At 41.8% G+C, this 18,959-nt stretch overlaps 1 protein-coding gene across 5 annotated transcripts in view; it reads right to left on the bottom strand.

The window, feature by feature from the left end:
- The window catches only part of MYO5A (myosin VA), a 146,753-nt gene that overhangs the window by 6,128 nt on the left and 121,666 nt on the right, over nucleotides 1-18,959 (bottom strand). For 3 of the 5 annotated variants that reach the window (XM_063449060.1, XM_063449058.1, XM_063449059.1), the window contains 8 exons: nucleotides 15,195-15,275; nucleotides 13,480-13,678; nucleotides 12,727-12,801; nucleotides 8,678-8,771; nucleotides 5,227-5,373; nucleotides 4,854-5,008; nucleotides 4,037-4,126; nucleotides 1,234-1,384 (listed from right to left, as the gene is read on the bottom strand). In XM_063449060.1, the coding sequence (XP_063305130.1) occupies nucleotides 1,234-1,384; nucleotides 4,037-4,126; nucleotides 4,854-5,008; nucleotides 5,227-5,373; nucleotides 8,678-8,771; nucleotides 12,727-12,801; nucleotides 13,480-13,678; nucleotides 15,195-15,275 (992 nt within the window). The remainder of the gene's footprint in view (nucleotides 1-1,233; nucleotides 1,385-4,036; nucleotides 4,127-4,853; nucleotides 5,009-5,226; nucleotides 5,374-8,677; nucleotides 8,772-12,726; nucleotides 12,802-13,479; nucleotides 13,679-15,194; nucleotides 15,276-18,959) is intronic. The other 2 variants (XM_063449062.1, XM_063449063.1) reach the window with 2 other exon arrangements.

An 18,959-nucleotide genomic window follows, 5' to 3' on the forward strand; every position in this document is an offset into this window, starting at 1 on the left:
AGAGCATGAGACATACAAACTGAAAACACAGCTTTTGACTTACAGCAATACAATTACATATAGGCATAACTTGCTTCTTGTGGTATTTGACAGTATAACACCATCCTCTATTCTGAGGTGGAATATTGGTAATTACTGTCCATATTGTATTTCTTGTAGTAGTGGAAGTTTAAACATACATTAAATGAACCAATAACTATTTACTGGGCAATCTATACAAAAAAAAGCTCCATTCCAAACGCACCTCCTCTATCCTTTACCTATCCTTTACCTCTGGGGTTCGTAAAGTGAACAATACGAATTGATATATTGCATCGCTAAACCTATTACATATCCCCATTTCAGCACTTTTCATAGCTCTCAATACGGAGTGCAGCTATATATATGCTTGTCATCCATCAATCCATTCTCAGCATACAGGCTTTGCTGTACTGTACACAAGTGTCTGTTGAGAACCTCCCCCCCACACCCCCACATATATGGTTGCAATTCTGCATAGCTGTACACAACAGATACATTTAATGTATTCTTATTTTTTTTTTAAAAGCTTTATTCATAAGCAAGAAATTAAACTTAAAGGAACACTATAGAGTCAGGAACACAAACATGTATTCCTGACCCTATCATGTTAAAATCACTATCTAGCCACCATGGCCCCCCATAACATAGTAAAATCTTAATTTTTTTCCATTGTCGCACTGGTCCACTGGTGCTGGCTCCGCCCCTATCCGCCTCCTTGGCTGATATCATCAGAAGTGATCATCTCAACCAATCAATGTTTTCCGATAGGAATGCATTGGATTGGCTGATATAGTCAATTCTGATTATCTCAGCCAAGGAAGTTGCCCCAGGTGCAACCACTCTGCCCAATCATCACCTCCTACAGATATGCATTGAATCAATGCGTCTCCATGAGGAAAGTTCAGTGTCTCAATGCAGAGCATTTTTTACAAAAAAAGCCCGCAGGGACATGGTATATACACCATGACAACTACAATAATGGGACTATGGTGTTCCTTCAAGACAGTATAGTACCCCTTTAGACAGTTTTGATAGAGATACAGTGATAAAAAAGGTACATTTTAGGCTATTAGTATGGAGCATATGTGGCATATTAAACGGGAAAACTAAATGTATACAAAAACTAAATGTATATCACAGAAACTAAACAGTGTATGAATCTTCTACATGCACTCCCCAATCTCCATAGAGAGTAATCTGAGCATGTCTTACCAATCATGGGCTGCAAGATGTTCTCCAAAACACGAACAAGCTGCTGGTAAATCTGGATGGCCAGGTCACTCAGCACCTGCCTGTATTCAGCAAGGTCAAAATTGGTCAGACAATGCTCGTTCTGACGTGTCGAATTGTGCTTCATAAAGGCCTACAGAAGAGAACAAGACTAAAATCACTGACAGACAATTTAAAACTTTTATCCAATACATTCGTGTTCTCGGTGCCCTAACTGCATGAGTATGTCTAGTTTCTCTTCCACACAAATGCAACAATCATTATTTGCTGGGTTTCTGGATCACTAGAGTCTCTAATTAATCCGATAAATAACTACAGCTCAAGAATAACATTATGAGTGATGTACATTACCCCGCTGCATAACGACTCTAGAGAATAATGTTTGGAGTGTTGTTGGGGAGATACAACTTTACACTTAGAAAAGAGCATCAAGGACCAATGGGCTGAATGTATTATGTTCAGTTCTGAGGAAAAGTTCTAAATGTACAGCTTACAGTAGGAACCTTTCATTGGTTGCCATGGTGATTGCTCCACTTTCAGAGCTCTGGACCACAACTGTTTTTTTTAGGTTACCCATCTCCTCTTTATAATTAAAGAATTATTTTTTGGCAAATTAGCACTTGTAAAAAGCAACTTAGAGAATGTTTATGATAGAAGGACAATATCATAGATATTCTCGTTAGTGGTGTGTTGTGGTTTTTTTTTTTTTTTTCTTTTCTTTAGTTCTGCAATATATCTCTGATCTGCTGGAACGTAAGGAAGAATAAAAGAAAAAAAAAGACCACAAATGGAAAAAAATGGGATGATTCACTACCACGTGAGTGGTGAAAAAGAAAACACATTGAGCAATTCATCACAGCAGAATGTAATGGTGAGAGCAAAACTCTGTTCAAATGAACCCTTTGGGAGTTGTCACAGTTCCTCCCCTCCCAGCCAAAAAAAAAATAAAAACATTAGGCTGCAAAAAACAAACCTGCTCAAAGAAACCTACTATTGTCTCTCCAAAATGTTGTGGCTAAATTGGAAAGCTGGGGAAAAGGAGAATACCAGCACCGAATTTCTATAGATAATCAGTGTTGTAACCAGTGTGCTACAATAGGACTTGTGTTACATTCACAAGGAAATTATTTATAAGCCTGAATGCCTCTCTCTGGTCAAATTATCACAATTCCCGGTTTCTAAGCGTGCTTGTCTTTTGTGTGACTGTGAAACAGCCTGATCCAAACCACATTCACAAACACAAACAGATAACTGAATAATAATAATAGAACGGCCACTGTCATTATATTCACTCATACATCTGTAGTGCTCATAGACCCCATGATTGACTCATCATCCTGCAGAACTCAAAGGCAGGCATAATGTTGATATTCTAGCATTTGTATTTACGTGGAAATCTGACACATGAGAATACAAATGCAGCACATGCAGTGAAAACTGGCTTGCACTCAACATACAGTAAACCACAGTCATAACTATATCCAGATGGATGAAAATAGGTACGTCATAGAGCTTACTCACACAAAAATATATAACGTCCTACTTATCTACAGTACAACAATATATAAATATGAATCAATTATGCACAGATGTATTGCCTTACAGGGGCAAGCCAACTTTAAAAATTGCCCTGCTCCGCATGATAAAATTGTCCTGCTCCGTATGATAAAATTGCCCTGCTTCGAATTATAAAATTGTCCTGCTTCTTATTATAAAATTGCCCTGCTTCTTATTATAAAATTGCCCTGCTCCGTATGATAAAATTGTCCTGCTCCGTATGATAAAATTGCCCTGCTTCGGATTATAAAATTGCCCTGCTTCTTATTATAAAATTGCCCTGCTTCTTATTATAAAATTGCCCTGCTCCGTATGATAAAATTGTCCTGCTCCGTATGATAAAATTGTCCTGCTCCGTATGATAAAATTGTCCTGCTCCGTATGATAAAATTGTCCTGCTCCATATTATAAAATTGTCCTGCTTTGTATTATTAAATTGTCCTGCTTTGTATTATTTCCTGAAATGTAGCACTATTGGCAGTGGTGTTGTGTAAAGTTGTCCTCTCTGTGAAGATATGTCAGAAAGAATGTTTGATTAATTTAAATCACCGATACTTTACTGGTGATATTACCTACTCAAAATCATGGCCAACCTAAACTTTAGTTTCAGAGGCCAAACACACAATTTCAGACAGACGTGGCAGATGTAAAGGGTTACTTCCAGTACCATGATCACTTCAGTGCTTTAAAGTGACTATGGTGCAAGGACCCTGTATGTGCATCTTTTCAGTATTGATGCCAGAGACGTAACTTCACCTCTATCAGCTTTCATTAAAAGCAGTATTGACATCTGGTGTGCTGGGAGACTCGGCACCTGGCAAACTGGTACAAAACAGTCTGTCCCTTAATAGGGAATGGCGTATTCCTGCATCACGGTGAGCTGCAGTGGCTCTTGGAATGAATACCCAAAGTGACACATAAGACATCCTACAATACGTAGCCTGAAGGTGCACAGTGCATCACTAGGAAGAGGTGCAGCTCCTCGTGCAGTCTATAAAGCTACATCATTCGCATCAGAAGTTAAAAAAAAAAAAAGAGAGTGAAATAACTTTTTTATATATTTGATAGCATTCTGGATTACTCTATGTTAAGATTAAATTCTATTCTCTAAAGATCATCACATTAGACAAGGCGGCTGCCCTTTAACTTAACACATTCAAGAAAGTGTATGATGTATTGAGAGAGGTGATAAAGGGTTTCTTTTTCCAGGAGGTTACGTTAAATGTACCTCTTCTCCGCTGTATTGTTTCAAGCAGTGCAGGAACCGGCAGGTGTTTGAAAGCCAGAAGGACACGGTTTCGAAATCATCACCTCTTTTCTGCAGGGGACACAAGCAAACAATAAGAGTTAAACTTCCACATTAGCGGCAGAACCACAAACCAAACAAACACCATCTTTTTTTACACAGCCTGATTTTGACCTCAGCAGGTTCTTGGATGCAATGAGCCAGGAAGTTGCTGCTCTTTGGCACCGTAGGGGTTAAAGCCTGAGCAGCAAAACCAGGTATTTGACAGGAGTGTGCTGATGCCTATTGTTCAGCAATGGAAAGAAATCATGAAGCATGAAGTCTAGCATCTCCAGGAGCCACCCATGTGAACACAACGCCTGGCTCCGAGCCACCAACCCTCCTGCCTGTATCCTTGTTCTAGTTAAATTGGAGTCAGAGCTTTGAATCAGAGAACATTAGCACAGAAGCATTGAGTAGGATAACACCTTCTATTACTGTTCCTGATGGTTTGCAAAGCACTAATCATAAGACTTCAATAAATCATGTAATCCTGGTACATAGTGAGTGCGGAATTGGGATAGTGGGACTGACTATCAGGGAAGGTGTACATATTGCAAGGAAAGGGCCCCAGATAATTCTGAACTACATGTTGCATGATGCCCAGCCTTCTAAAAGATTAAGGGAGACATCAAACATAACATAGACCTAAGAATTTCTCTGCACAATTATTATTGATTTCTGATTTTCTAAGCTCACATATGGGGTCAGTGTTTCAGAAAAAAAGTATGTTTATTTGTGGAGGTGAAAATCAGCTGACCTTCAAAATCTTTTTAATGCCGTTAATAGTTGACGTGAGCAGGGAGCGCACTTTCTGATCATCGTTAAGGTAGTCCGCATGGCGCACACACATAAACAAGATGTATGCCGGCAAGCCTGGGATGAGGTTTACTGCAACTCCACGAGGCTTCAGCTCTAAGGGGTAAGAAAAAAAAACAATAGTAACAGCAGCAGTACTTGTTAATCATCATACAAAGTTCAAGCCTTTCAAAACTTGTAATTTCCTGCAATACGAAATACATTGCCCTGAAAACATTTAATAATTACGAAGATTTGTTGGGCTGTACAACACTCATGCTACTACTGGACAGATAGACCCGAGATTTGTGCAGAAGATCCGTTGCAGGACCTACCTAAAATGAGGTTCTTTACGAGTTTGGGCTCATCTTCCTTCTTATACTCCAACATTCCTTGGAAGTCCTTTTCCTTGCGTGGAATATTCACAGGACGAATGGGCTCATCCACTATCTGTCCAGGAGATACGTTCTCCATTTGACCAACTGTAATAAAGATTATATCAGATAGTTTCTAGTTTTGTAACATTATGCTTAGTTTCTTCACTTCCCTTCATCAGTCTGAACTTGTGTTAAATTGTCAATCCTACCTATGCAGCCCCCACCGTTGGAATGAGACAATGTGATTGGTTGGCTTCCATGCCAATCAACCACGGTGCACTGGTAATGTAAGGCACAAGGAGACTACAAAAGGCTCTTACAGCGTGAACATTAACGAGTGGTACCTTCAATGGGTATGTACTTTTTTTTTTTTTTATAATGTATATTTATATTTCCATATTTTCTTTTCATTATTTTATGATTTTAGATATGATGGCTTTGATCTGGTCAGAAGTCTATACTGTTTGGTGTTGTGGGTGAGTTAAGATAGGAAGTAAAAGAACATACTGGTGTTTCATTTTCATGAAAACAATAAACGAATAAACAAAGCAAAAAGGCAGCGAAGAATGAAAAAGAAAAAGAAAAAAGTAAAAGTAGTGAAAGTGGTTGAACTGGATATCCAACTTCAACTATGTTTAACTTGTGTTTCAAGTGGTGTTAGCAAAAGCCAGCATTTGAAAAGCGCTAAAAAAAAAACATGAGACAACATCTCTGGAAATCATTTGTGATGGCCAATTGTCTTTCCTATGTTTAAAAAGGGGCTTGAGTGCCAACACACATTCAGGCTTTGCCCCTCTGCCCCCAACAAAATAATTTCTTCAGACACCTCGAAGTACTAGTGCAAAATATATTTTTTCACAGAACTCTATGGATGAACAGGAGTACATCTGTAGCATTGTACACTGTCTTTGCTTGGATGCCCATAGAAATGTCATTTTGGATGCTATAGACCAGTGTTCCCCAACCCCCGGGCCGCGGACCGGTACCGGTCCGTGGATCAAACGGTACCGGGCCGCCCAGGGGTGTGCGAGCCTGCCGGCTAATGCAGGGCTGGCATTGCCCAAGTGCCAGCCCTGCAATGTGCCTGCGGACCGGAGGGGAGATCAGAGATCTCCCTCCCCGGTCTGCAGGCACATTGCTGGCAGCCGGCAGGGGAGTGAGAGAGGACCCGGAAGCTCTTACCTGCAGCTCCTCCGGGTCCTCCTCTCGCGAGATTTGGAGCGTTGCCGCGGTAACCACGGCAACGCTCCAAATCTCGCGAGAGTGAACTCTAGCCCTGTAACTGGGCTAGAGTTCACCTCACCACCACCGGACCACCAGGGATTCCCCACCGGACCACCAGGGACTAAGAAATGTCCCCCCTCCTCCCAGTAAAGGTAAGAAGGGAGGGGGGACATGAATATATTAATTTTAATTAAATAAATTTAAAAAAAGCCTCCTTACCCCCCATACACACACTGCCCCACAAACACACACTACACACACTGCCCCACAAACACTGCCCCATACACACTACAAACACTGCCCCATGCACACACTACACACATTGCCCCACAAACACTGCCCCCATGCACACACTACACACACTGCCCCATACACACACTACACACATTGCCCCACAAACACTGCCCCATACACACTACACACATTGCCCCACAAACACTGCCCCCATGCACACACTACACACACTGCCCCACAAACACTGCCCCATACACACACTACACACATTGCCCCATACACACACTACACACACTGCCCCACAAACACTGTCCCCATACACACACTGCCCCAAAAACACTGCCCCATACACACACTACACACATTGCCCCATACACACACTACAAACACTGCCCCATACACAGACTGCACACACTGCCCCACAAACACTGCCCCATAAACACACTACACACATTGCCCCATACACACACTGCCCCATACACACACTGCCCCATACACACACTACACACACTGCCCCATACACACACTACACACACTGCCCCACAAACACTGCCCCCATACACACACTGCACACACTGCCCCACAAACATTTCCCCCATACACACACTACACACACTGCCCCCCACACACACACTGCAACTCTCACACACACTGCCACCCTCACACACACATACACACAATTTTGAGTCTATGTCTTTATGTGACTGTGTTTGTGATTTTCTGACTATGTATGTGTCTGCGTGTTTTTTTTAATATATGTGACTGTTTGGTTTTTTTTTGTCTTATTAAATCAAAACAAGAGGGCCACGGAAAAATTATCAAATGTTTACCGGTCCGCGGCGATAAAAAGGTTGGGGAGCACTGCTATAGACTATTGATCTCTTTAGGTACCATATGGTCAGGGATGGCCAAAGAAGCCTTGGTCCACCCATTCCACCACAAACCAACCTCATGAAGCTACCTCCATGGAATGAACTTCTTACTCACATTATAACACGGAATCAAACCTCTCTCTTCACCTAACCCATGCCACCGACCCACAGCTGATATCTAAAATGTAGCCCCCACTTAATTCCCATTACAGTACCACAAGTTCATCCACCATCGCCTCATTATCCCAGTGCCATACCCCCAGTTTCTTTCACAATACTCACCTGCTTAAGTCCTCAAATTCATACCCCCTCAGCGTTATTGCCTTATATATCTGCACCAGCCATATTTCTATCTAAGCACCCTACAGAGACAGACAACTTTACACACCCAGGCCTATTTACTAAAGTGAATTCAAAGTTGATTTCAAATTTAAGGCTGAACTGAAAGATTGCTTGGATAATTTTCCAGGATATTTTGACCTCAAGTTTGAAATCCACTTTGAATTCACCTTGAATTCTCTCGTTAGTAAATAAAATCTACATATAGAATGTCACACACAATTTTCTAGGTAACTTAGCAGCTGCCTCGTGGAGTCTGGTATTAGTAAGAAGGGCAAGGTTGTGACATCATCATCCTACCCCTCCCACAATAAAGCCAGTCATTGTAGTCTAAGCTCTTACACAAGGCAGAACCCAGTGAACTACCAAAGATTGGGAAGCTATGACTAGCTTATGTCCTGTGATATGAGAAGGGTTAGTCTGCTGCTGTTTGGGGGAGCAACACAGGAAGGGTAAAAATATGCCACTGAGGAAGGCAAAATGCTCCCTTTTCCGAGTGCAACCTGGGTCCAATTGACCAACTGGGACCCTAAAAAAGTCAGCCCTGCATATGATAGAAAAAATATGTGTGGTATATTTAGTGACTTACATTAGGTTGCAAACCTATGATTAATATGTTTCAGCAAGTCCTAGGGCAAGCATTAAAGCCCACAGCAGTAGAGTTTAATAGAATATATTGGTCACAAGTCCCAGTACATTACCAGGCATCAATAACAGTCTAGACAAAGAATCTTAATTACCTTCCAGCTCCCCAATTTTCTTGGCAAACACTTTTAGTTGCTTTTTCAGTTTTCGGACAGTCTTATCTTGCTTTTCTAGTTGCTCCATCAGATCCTGCAGATAGTAAAACATATCTCAACAATATAAAATATAAATAGTAATCAAAATTATAAGAAAAAAAAACAAAAAAAACCTTCCTTAATTGTAAAAGAAGCTAAGGTTAGTTAAGGTGACCAAAAATCTGTGTAACGGTGCCATCATGTGGCTAAAAGCAGAACTGCGTGTGGATTAAACAGTATTTGCCGAACAAATCTGGATCCAGTTCGTCAAGACTCTACTTTGAGACTGATGAGATCATAAATATATCAGGGCTAGCTAAATGCCTGGGAAATGTTTATCTGAATTTACAATAAGCCTGTCAATTAAATACCAGGATGCAAGGGAACAGCATTTTTATAGATGTTTACGGAACAAACAAATCATAAATTCAGAGATATTCACATCAATGGGGCATAGCTTAAAAAAAAAGTACAACCAACAACTACTGTTTCTAATTATTTTTATATGAAAATGATCTCTCGGTAGGCAAGTGCTTTATGTAAGAAGCATGAACCATTTTTCAGTAACAGCTTAATGAACTGTACCCAGACAGCATAAAGTGGGTTATAAACAAGTTTAACGAACAAACAGAACACACACTGCCTGATTAAACATTAACATGCAAGTTCTAAAGGATCATTCTAAGCACCACAACAACTTTACATCATTGCAATTGTTATGGTGCTGAGAGCACACTGCACTGTGTCTCTGTTCAGAGATGATTGTAACCGCAGCTGTGAAACTGTCCCAACGTTTATCTTGCTGTACTTAAATTCTAACATTAATGACAAAAAGGATAGAGCAGTAGAATAGGGCCCTCTGCTGGCCAATTGTGTCATAAACTAATGAGACATTTAACAAATAATGAAATGGACAAATTCTCACTTCGCTTGCCCTTCGATTTGTATACACCAATGTGTCTGCATAATAATGACTTACATTTTCACTATAAACCAAATTAAGATTTAAACATTAACCATGCTTTATACTCACTTATATGATTTTTTTTTTGTAAATTGTTGCTGCATTTAAAAAGCACACATTTTTCTGTAAATCCTTCACTGGCTTTTTCTTTAACATTGATTTATATCATTTTTTGTTTTTAATTCTGTGGATGCTTGGATGACCACTCCAATTGCAGAATGTCATAAAGGTGTTTTATTTATTTATTTATTAATGTACCGTATATACTCGAGTATAAGTCGACCCGAATATAAGTCGAGGCCCCTAATTTTACCCCAAAAAACTGGGAAAACTTATTGACTCGAGTATAAGACTAGGGTGGGAAATGCAGCAGCTACTGGTAAATTTCTAAATAAAATTATATCCCCAAAAAATTACATTAATTGAATATTTATTTACAGTGTGTGTATATAATGAATGCAGTGTGTGTGTGTGTGTGTATATAATGCAGTGTGTGTGTGTGTGTGTGTGTGTATTAGTGCAGTGTGTGTGTATGAATGCATTATGTGTGTATGAATGCGGTGTTTGTGTGTGGGGGTATGAATGCAGTGTGTGTATATGAATGCAGTGTGTGTGTATATGAATGCAGTGTGTGTGTGTATGAATGCAGTGTGTGTGTGTATGAATGCAGTGTCTGTGTGTGAATGCAGTGTGTGTGTGTGAATGCAGTGTGTGTGTGTGAATGTAGTGTGTGTGTATGTGAATGTAGTGTGTGTGTATGTGACTGTAGTGTGTGTGTATGAATGTAGTGTGTGTGTCTGAATGTAGTGTGTGTGTATGAATGTAATGTGTGTGTATATGAATGTAGTGTGTGTATGTATGTAGTGTGTGTGTATGAATGTAGTGTGTATGAATGTAGTGTGTGTGTGTGTATGAATGCAGTGTGTGTATGAATGTAGTGTGTGTGTGTATGAATGCAGTGTGTGTATGAATGTAGTGTGTGTGTGTATAAATGCAGTGTGTGTGTGTGTGTGTATAAATGCAGTGTGTGTGTATATGGATGCAGAGTGTGTGTATATGAATGCAGAGTGTGTGTATGAATGCAGAGTGTGTGTATGAATGCAGAGTGTGTTTGTGTGTGTGATGCAGAGCCTTGGTGGGGGGTGGGCATTTTTATTATTTTTTTTAAAATTATTATTATTATTTTTATACTACATTATTTTTATATATTATATTTTATTTTTATATTATTATTATTTTTATTTAATATTATAATATATTATTTTAATTCTATTATTATTTAAATTTGTAAGCTGGCCAGGGAGGGGGGCTCTCATTCCCTGGTGGTTCAGTGGATGGGCTGTGTAGGAGGGGGCTGGCAGGAAGCTGTTACTTACCTTTCCTGCAGCTCCTGTCAGCTCCCTTCTCTCTCCTCCGGTCCGGTCAGCATCCTCTGCAAGTCTTGCGGTGTGAGTGCCGCGCGGAGCTCTGACCCCGCGGCTCTTGCGAGATTTGCAGTGGGAGCTGACCGGACCGGAGGTGAGAGAAGGGAGCTGACAGGAGCTGCAGGAAAGGTAAGTAACAGCTCGCTGCCAGCCCCCAACAGCCCCTTGTCTGTATTATGGCAAGAAGCTCCTGAATTGGTGCACACGTGCATGCACGGGCTCGTGCACAGGCACACAGATGCATGCACGTCTGTTCTGAGGTCTGGAGCAGAGGAACTGGTCAGTGGGGAGGAGAGCGTGCCTGCCACATCTGTTAGCTCAGGGGAGCTAACGGAAGTAGGAAGGAATCCTCCTTGGCTGTTTGATTTACAGCCAAGGGGGTTTTACCAAGCAAATTTATAAAAGTGCTGAATTCTCATTCAGTGCATGAATTCTCAATCAGCGCTTTTATAAACTGGGCTTAAACTAGGCTACTCCTCACCCATAAAGCACTTCACTAAGCTGAAGTGCTTTTGGGGTGTGGAGTAGTCCTTTAATATTTAATAATAATAGTATAGTCATTATGAGACTTGGAGACTCGTTTTGGCCCATACAGCGATCCGCCCAAAATTTGGGCTGATCATGTGATTGACTGAATTGTCGAACTCCCAGCCGAAATGTACTGCCATTGGCACACACACAAAAAATAAAATAATAGATGATAGATGATAGATGATTAGATGACAGTCACTAAATGTTGATTTTATTCACATATTAAGTGAGAAGTGACCAATAAACTGAAGAAACTATCTCTATTTATATATTTAATATATACTGCTTCTCTTTTTACCTCTATTGGTTACCTTTTCTCATTTGATCTGAGAACAAAATGGTGGGAAAATTATCTTTTTTTCAGATTTTAAAAGTGAAATTGAAGGCTGATGGAGCATTGACTTGTGCCTCAAGCAATAGAATAGTTGTGAGGTCAGAATCCGGTCTCTGCCCGCATCCTGCTTAACGAGAAACTCCGGAATTCCAAATACAGGGACATTCTACTGCCCAAAAAATGATTTACTAGATATAGCACCAATAAACACATATTTTATTAGGATATATGTAAACACAGCTTGTAAAAGCTGCAGATATATTCTCCTTATAACATTTTAACTCCACACAACTTGACAGTAACATAGATTTTTAGCAGTAGAATTTGGCTGGAAAAAAAGCTCACAAGCCAAACTAAGGAACTCTCCTGATACAGGCCTGAAAGGCACGTCTGACAATCAATTTACGCAAATAATTCCAGTAGCATGACCCACTTACCTATGATTGAATAGATATGCTAGGGGAAATTAAAGTACTAATACTACATTAACAAGATGCAAATGAGAGACATTTTATTGCAATTTGCAAAATGCATCTTGTCACATTTACGATTGTTCTCAGTGAGAAAGCTCATGTTAGTAATAAAATGTGCGTGGTCACATGGCGTATCATGACATAAAGACGTGGCGTGATAGCACAAAAGCAGTGGGGTAAAACACTGCACACGTGACATACAAGGACATAACCATTTTGATTGGCTGTTAGTAAGGGACATGAATAAGCCAATGGGAAGACGAGGGATGGGATGATTTACATACAATGATCCGTCTGTAAAGTGAAATCCGGTACGACTGATACTTCATGGGGTCATCTGCATATAACTCCTCAAAAAACTGAAAAAACAGGTAAAGTAGATGTTCTTCCCTCACAGAATATAGTTTTGAACCGAGAAATTTTAAAAACTGGCCTGATGTCCAATTTACACTTGGTTGAGTTCACAAAAAAAAAAAAACTAAAACAACTAAATGTGATATTTTCTACTAAGCAGTGTTCTATTTAGCAAAGCTGGAAGGTTAAGTGTACAGAACCAACTAGAGGGATTATCATATTTTTAATCTAACACTAGATTTAACAGGTACTGCCAAGTATTCACGTACATGGCGTGTCTGCTTCTCATACTTGCTTAGTAAATTAGTAATAATAATAATTTTTAAAAAATTATCAATTGCCATAAAACAGCAAAGTATTACTTTTTGGCAAAAAAAGCAATTTTTTCTGAAATTATAATGAACTGTAAGAGAATGAATTATAAGAAAACTAATCAGTATACTACAAGCCAGTTGTACTGCCCATCTCTTAATGAATGGTTCTAGAGCAAACGGGTATGAATTTTAGGAAATTGCAATCAGAAATTAATCAATAGGTCAATCAATTGAATCAACTCGGAATTATGATAGAGCAAACAATGACGATTCCACAAACAAATTGTGATGGGGATGTGATGCGGACTGATATGTTATTGTAATAACAATGTACAAGTGAACATGTGAGTGTTTCAACTTGGTGCATACCAGGTTTTCGTTGGTCAGTCTGGTGATCTCATGCTGCAAGCTGGCCTCGATGCGAGCTTCAGGAGGAAGCTGCAGGTTCTGAGCTAGGAGCTGCTGCTGTCTGTTATTCTCTTCCTTCAGACTCTGGATCTCTCCCTTCATCGATTCCACTTCATTCTCGAAACACTTTTTCTGAGTCTGTAGTTGAGACTCTAGAACTCTGTAAAGAACAATACAGACCCAGACACTTAACAACATATCCCAAGACATGGTGCCTGCATCACACTCCTAACCTCGGTACAGTAACTTGTGATTACCTAAGGAACAATTCAAATTCTTCTACTAGGATTCATTTGACTCAGAGAAAAACACAAAATTAGACACAAACCATAGAGCAGAGAAACAGTAAATATCAATATGCACGATCCACAAGCCAAGCGGTAGCAAGTTATGCAGAAAATGTATGCCTCCCTTTAATCCAATAATGGTTCTCAGCATGCAAGTAAAAAAATAGTTTGACAGCATGTTATGGTGTGAATTATACAACATGCAATTCAACAGAGGGCTACAGGAAACACGGTTCATCTCTTTTCCACAACATTTTAAGTTCTAATTGTTAATTGCATGATTTAACAGTCCAGCCGGGTTAGAAGGGATTGTGAAGACTATAACTACAATAATCTTCTCTCGATGGCCTAATCACATCAAAGCTGTAATCACTGACGGACTTAAAATAAGATTTCCCGTACCCAAGTAACCCAACAGGCTTTTTCACTAAACCAGGAAATGTACATGGAACTGCACAAAAATATGGCAAGATAGGGAATTTTTGTTTTCCAACAAAGATCTTTTGACCTAAAATGTACAGTACTTTGTGGAATTCCTGAAAAGTTCTAGTGTTGTGAACAACATTACATTTGTGTTAAAAAAAGAAAAATACAAACGCAGTAATTTACCAAAATGTGATATAGAGTAGCCAACATGGTGTGTGGCTAAAGCTAAAATGTACATGAGGTTAAAGATATAGCAGGAATACACAGACCCAACACTTGTGTTTAAGGATTTGTAAAAGAGAATTAGCACAGAGTGCTCATGGTTTGCCGCGGATTGTATAACAGTGTGTTAGATGCAAAGCGTTAAAGAGAGTAAGGCATGATCCAGTGGTGATAAAATCCAAACATGCTCTCTATTGGTTCACCACAAGGATTCTATCACGTTACTAGGTTTCAAATTAAATCGACAGATGAGGCTCAGCCTAAAGCAAATGAGCGGAATACTATAGGATATCTGATACGTTCAAGTTCTATTAAAAGACTACAAATGACAGGAAACATTGTATACTCCATAAAAGACCACCCCACCACCACCATTGTAGGATACAATTGAGCACATTGTTGAAAATGCGGGCCCTGGGGAAGCTTTACATTGCCATTTCATTTGTTTTCAAACAGTCCAAGCATTTATAAGCCGAGTTCAGTTTACAGCATGTGTGGCCAAAAGACAGACTGCCACCTATTGTAGATTACAACCCCCATAATGCTTTGCCAGCAGGGGGTGGTGGTTCTACATTTTAGCCACCTCTGTCTAACAAGCTTTATAAATATCATTATAAAATGTTGTTCTATTCCACACACACAGCTGCAGCAGAGTCCCATAACATGGTCCATTAGTGCCCAGTATAAGCCCATGGCATGGTTAGTAAATTGCAAACTCTGCATTGCGATAAACATGATAACCTGTTGGCCTGTTTTAACCCTTCATACACCAGCCAGAGCTCTCCATCCTCATTCAGCATTTCGTAGTCTTGAGGTAGAATTCTTTTATAGAAAGTAATAAATAAAAAAGGAGAAAAAGAGGAAAGCAAAAAAAAAATATGATTCGTGAAAAATGACATGGGATGACATGTTCTTAACGTGAAGAAAAGGAAACAGAACATACGGGTGTAAAATCAGGAAACAGACAATGGAACATAAATGTATACGTGAAACACAAATAAGTAGAATGTTAAACATGAGAATGAATTTAGGGATCGAGGAAAAGAAAGAAACACAAAACAGAACATAGAAACTTTGATCTTGGCTACAGCATGGATATACCAAAACTCTGAAACTTGTGATAATGTACATCTACAGGAAATCCAGAACTTAGACACTTACCAGAACTCTGACAAGGCATGTTCCATTAACTGGTTAGCAAATAGGGCACAGACCTTTGTATCAAGGTATTGAACCATGTGCCTTAGCAAATAAACTGTCAATTACGTTCTACTTTCAGCAAAACCAAAGAATATGAGAACTCTGAAAATGGACAAAAGCTTAGAGCCACTCAGTAGCTTGCCCTTCGGTAAATCCCTGCACAGGTCTGAAAATAGTTTTTGCTCACTTGTGCCATTACAGAGAGAACATATCTGAAGCATATCAGTTCCCTCTGCAAGAGAGGTACAGCAAACCCAAACAATCGTTTTGGCCTTCTTTGTGTGTAGACTCTAGGCCAGGCATAGGCAACCTTCGGCACTCCAGATGTTTTGGACTACACCTCCCATAATGCTTTGCCAGCATTATGGGTGTAAGAGCATTGTGGGGGATGTAGTCCACAACATCTGTAGAGCTGAAGGTTGCCTATCCCTGCTCTAGGCACAGTGAGCACAGGGTCCACATCTGGATTACCCTTTTAACTTGGAGAAAGCCAAGTTAAAGCGGCACTGTCATGCCGAATCCCGTTTTTTTTTTAACCCCCCTCCCGCCTCCACTACATCCAATTGACCCCCTAGTCACCCCCAAATGCCCCTAAGCCCCCCAGATTACCTATTTTTAAATCTGTATCTTCTGCCCCGATCTTTATTCAGGGCGCCGCCATCTTTGTGTGGGTAGGTGAAGTCCCTGTGGGACACGTCATCTACCCACACTACACAGACTGTGAGATTCCCGCACATGCCCAGTGAAACACCTGGACATGCGAACGGGAATTTCATCTATTCATTCATTCATCAGACAGACGAATGAATGAATAGAAAAAATCAGACGAACAAACTAACACTGAGTATCAGTGTTCGTTTGTTCGATCAGTTTATTACAAGGAGGGAGCTACCGACGTGCAGCTCCCTCCTTGTAATATGTAAAGACAGAAGCGGCTCCCCACCACTTCATAAGCCCCCCAGGTCCCCCCTCACTCTATGGGGGTCAATATGACCCCCATAATAGCACAAGGGAGATTAAAATCTCCCCAATGCCCCTACTCGCTATACCGCGAGTAGGGGCATGTCCACTAAACAGTGAGCTGCTCACTGTAAAAACATAAATGGTAATAAGGGGGGGGGGAACCTACTGTCCTCCCCCCTGGCCCCCACCCCTGCGCGGTGGGTGGGGGCACTAATAAAATAATAAGGGGGGGGACCTACTGTCCTCCCCCCGGCCCCCACCCCTGCGCGGTGGGTGGGGGCCCTAATAAAACAATAAGGGGGGGGGGACCTACTGTCCTCCCCCCGGCCCCCACTCCTGCGTGGTGGGTGGGGGCCCTGATTAAACAATAAGGGGGGGGGGACCTACTGACCTACTGTCCTCCCCCCAGGCCCCCACCCCTGCGCGGTGGGTGGGGGCCCTAATAAAATAATAAGGGGGGGGGACCTACTGTCCTCCCCCCGGCCCCCACCCCTGCGCGGTGGGTGGGGGCCCTAATAAAATAATAAGGGGGGGGACCTACTGTCCTCCCCCCCCTGGCCCCCACCCCTGCGCGGTGGGTGGGGGCCCTAATAAAATAATAAGGGGGGGGGACCTACTGTCCTCCCCCCTGGCCCCCACCCCTGAGCGCTGGGTGGGGGCCCTAAATAAAGATAGGGGGGGGACCTACTGTCCTCCCCCCTGGCCCCCACCCCTGCGCGGTGGGTGGGGGCCCTAAATAAAGATAGGGGGGGGACCTACTGTCCTCCCCCCTGGCCCCCACCCCTGCGCGGTGGGTGGGGGCCCTAATAAAATAATAAGGGGGGGGGACCTACTGTCCTCCCCCCTGGCCCCCACCCCTGAGCGGTGGGTGGGGGCCCTAAATAAAGATAGGGGGGGGGCCTACTGTCCTCCCCCCTGGCCCCCACCCCTGCGCGGTGGGTGGGGGCCCTAATAAAACAATAAGGGGGGGACCTTCTGTCCTCCCCCCTGGCCCCCACCCCTGAGCGGTGGGTGGGGGCCCTACATGAACCCCCCCCCATCAAGGTGACTAGGGGTCCCAAGCCCCTAGTCACCCCCCCCCACCCAAAACATTCTAACCCCTACCTACCCCCCTCACCCTAAAAATAGTGAGGGGGGAATAAAATAACTAACCTGTAAAAAAAATAATTAAACTTACCATTTGACGTCTTCTTTTTTCTAAATTCTTCTTTCTTCAGCCCCCAAAAAGGCCAAATAAAAATCCATCATACCCGTCGCACTTTAAAAAAAAAAAAAAAAACGAGCGCAAAAAAAAAATTAATCCATGTTCACCCATGGAGGGCACGCCGCGTACTGAGCTCCGCAGGGCGGGTCAAGGCTTATATAGCCTTGCCCCGCCCTGCAATTAGGCTTAGAACACACTGATTGGTTGGTTTAAGCCAATCAGAGTGCTCTGTGTCATTTTACAAGCGTGGGAAAATTCCAAAGAACTTTCCCACGCTTGTAAAATGACACAGAGCACTGTGATAGGATGGTTTTCAAGCCATCCAATCACAGTGCTCTGTGTAATTTTACAAGCTTGGGAAAGTTCTTTGGAATTTTCCCACGCTTGTAAAATGACACAGAGCACTGTGATTGGATGGCTTGAAATCCATCCTATCACAGTGCTCTGTGTCATTTTACAAGCGTGGGAAAGTTCTTTGGAATTTTCCCACGCTTGTAAAATGACACAGAGCACTGTGATTGGATGGCTTGAAAACCATCCAATCACAGTGATCTGTCATTTTACACAGCGTGGGAAAGTTCTTTTGAATTTTCCCACGCTGTGTAAAATGACACAGAGCACTCTGATTGGCTTAAACCAACCAATCAGTGTGTTCTAAGCCTAATTGCAGGGCGGGGCAAGGCTATATAAGCCTTGACCCGCCCTGCGGAGCTCAGTACGCGGCGTGCCCTCCATGGGTGAACATGGATTAATTTTTTTTTGGCGCTCGGTTTTTTTTTGTTTTTTTTTAAAGTGCGACGGGTATGATGGATTTTTATTTGGCCTTTTTGGGGGCTGAAGAAAGAAGAATTTAGAAAAAAGAAGACGTCAAATGGTAAGTTTAATTTTTTTTTTTACAGGTTAGTTATTTTATTCCCCCCTCACTAATTTTAGGGTGAGGGGGGTAGGTAGGGGATAGAATGTTTTGGGTGGGGGGGGTGACTAGGGGCTTGGGACCCCTAGTCACCTTGATGGGGGGGGGGTTCATTTAGTGCCCCCACCCACCACTCAGGGGTGGGGGCCAGGGGGGGGAGGACAGTAGGTCCCCCCCCTTATTATTTTATTAGGGCCCCCACCCACAGCGCAGGGGTGGGGGCCAG

The sequence above is a fragment of the Pelobates fuscus genome, chromosome 3 (assembly GCF_036172605.1).
Source record: "Pelobates fuscus isolate aPelFus1 chromosome 3, aPelFus1.pri, whole genome shotgun sequence".
NCBI lineage: Eukaryota > Metazoa > Chordata > Amphibia > Anura > Pelobatidae > Pelobates > Pelobates fuscus.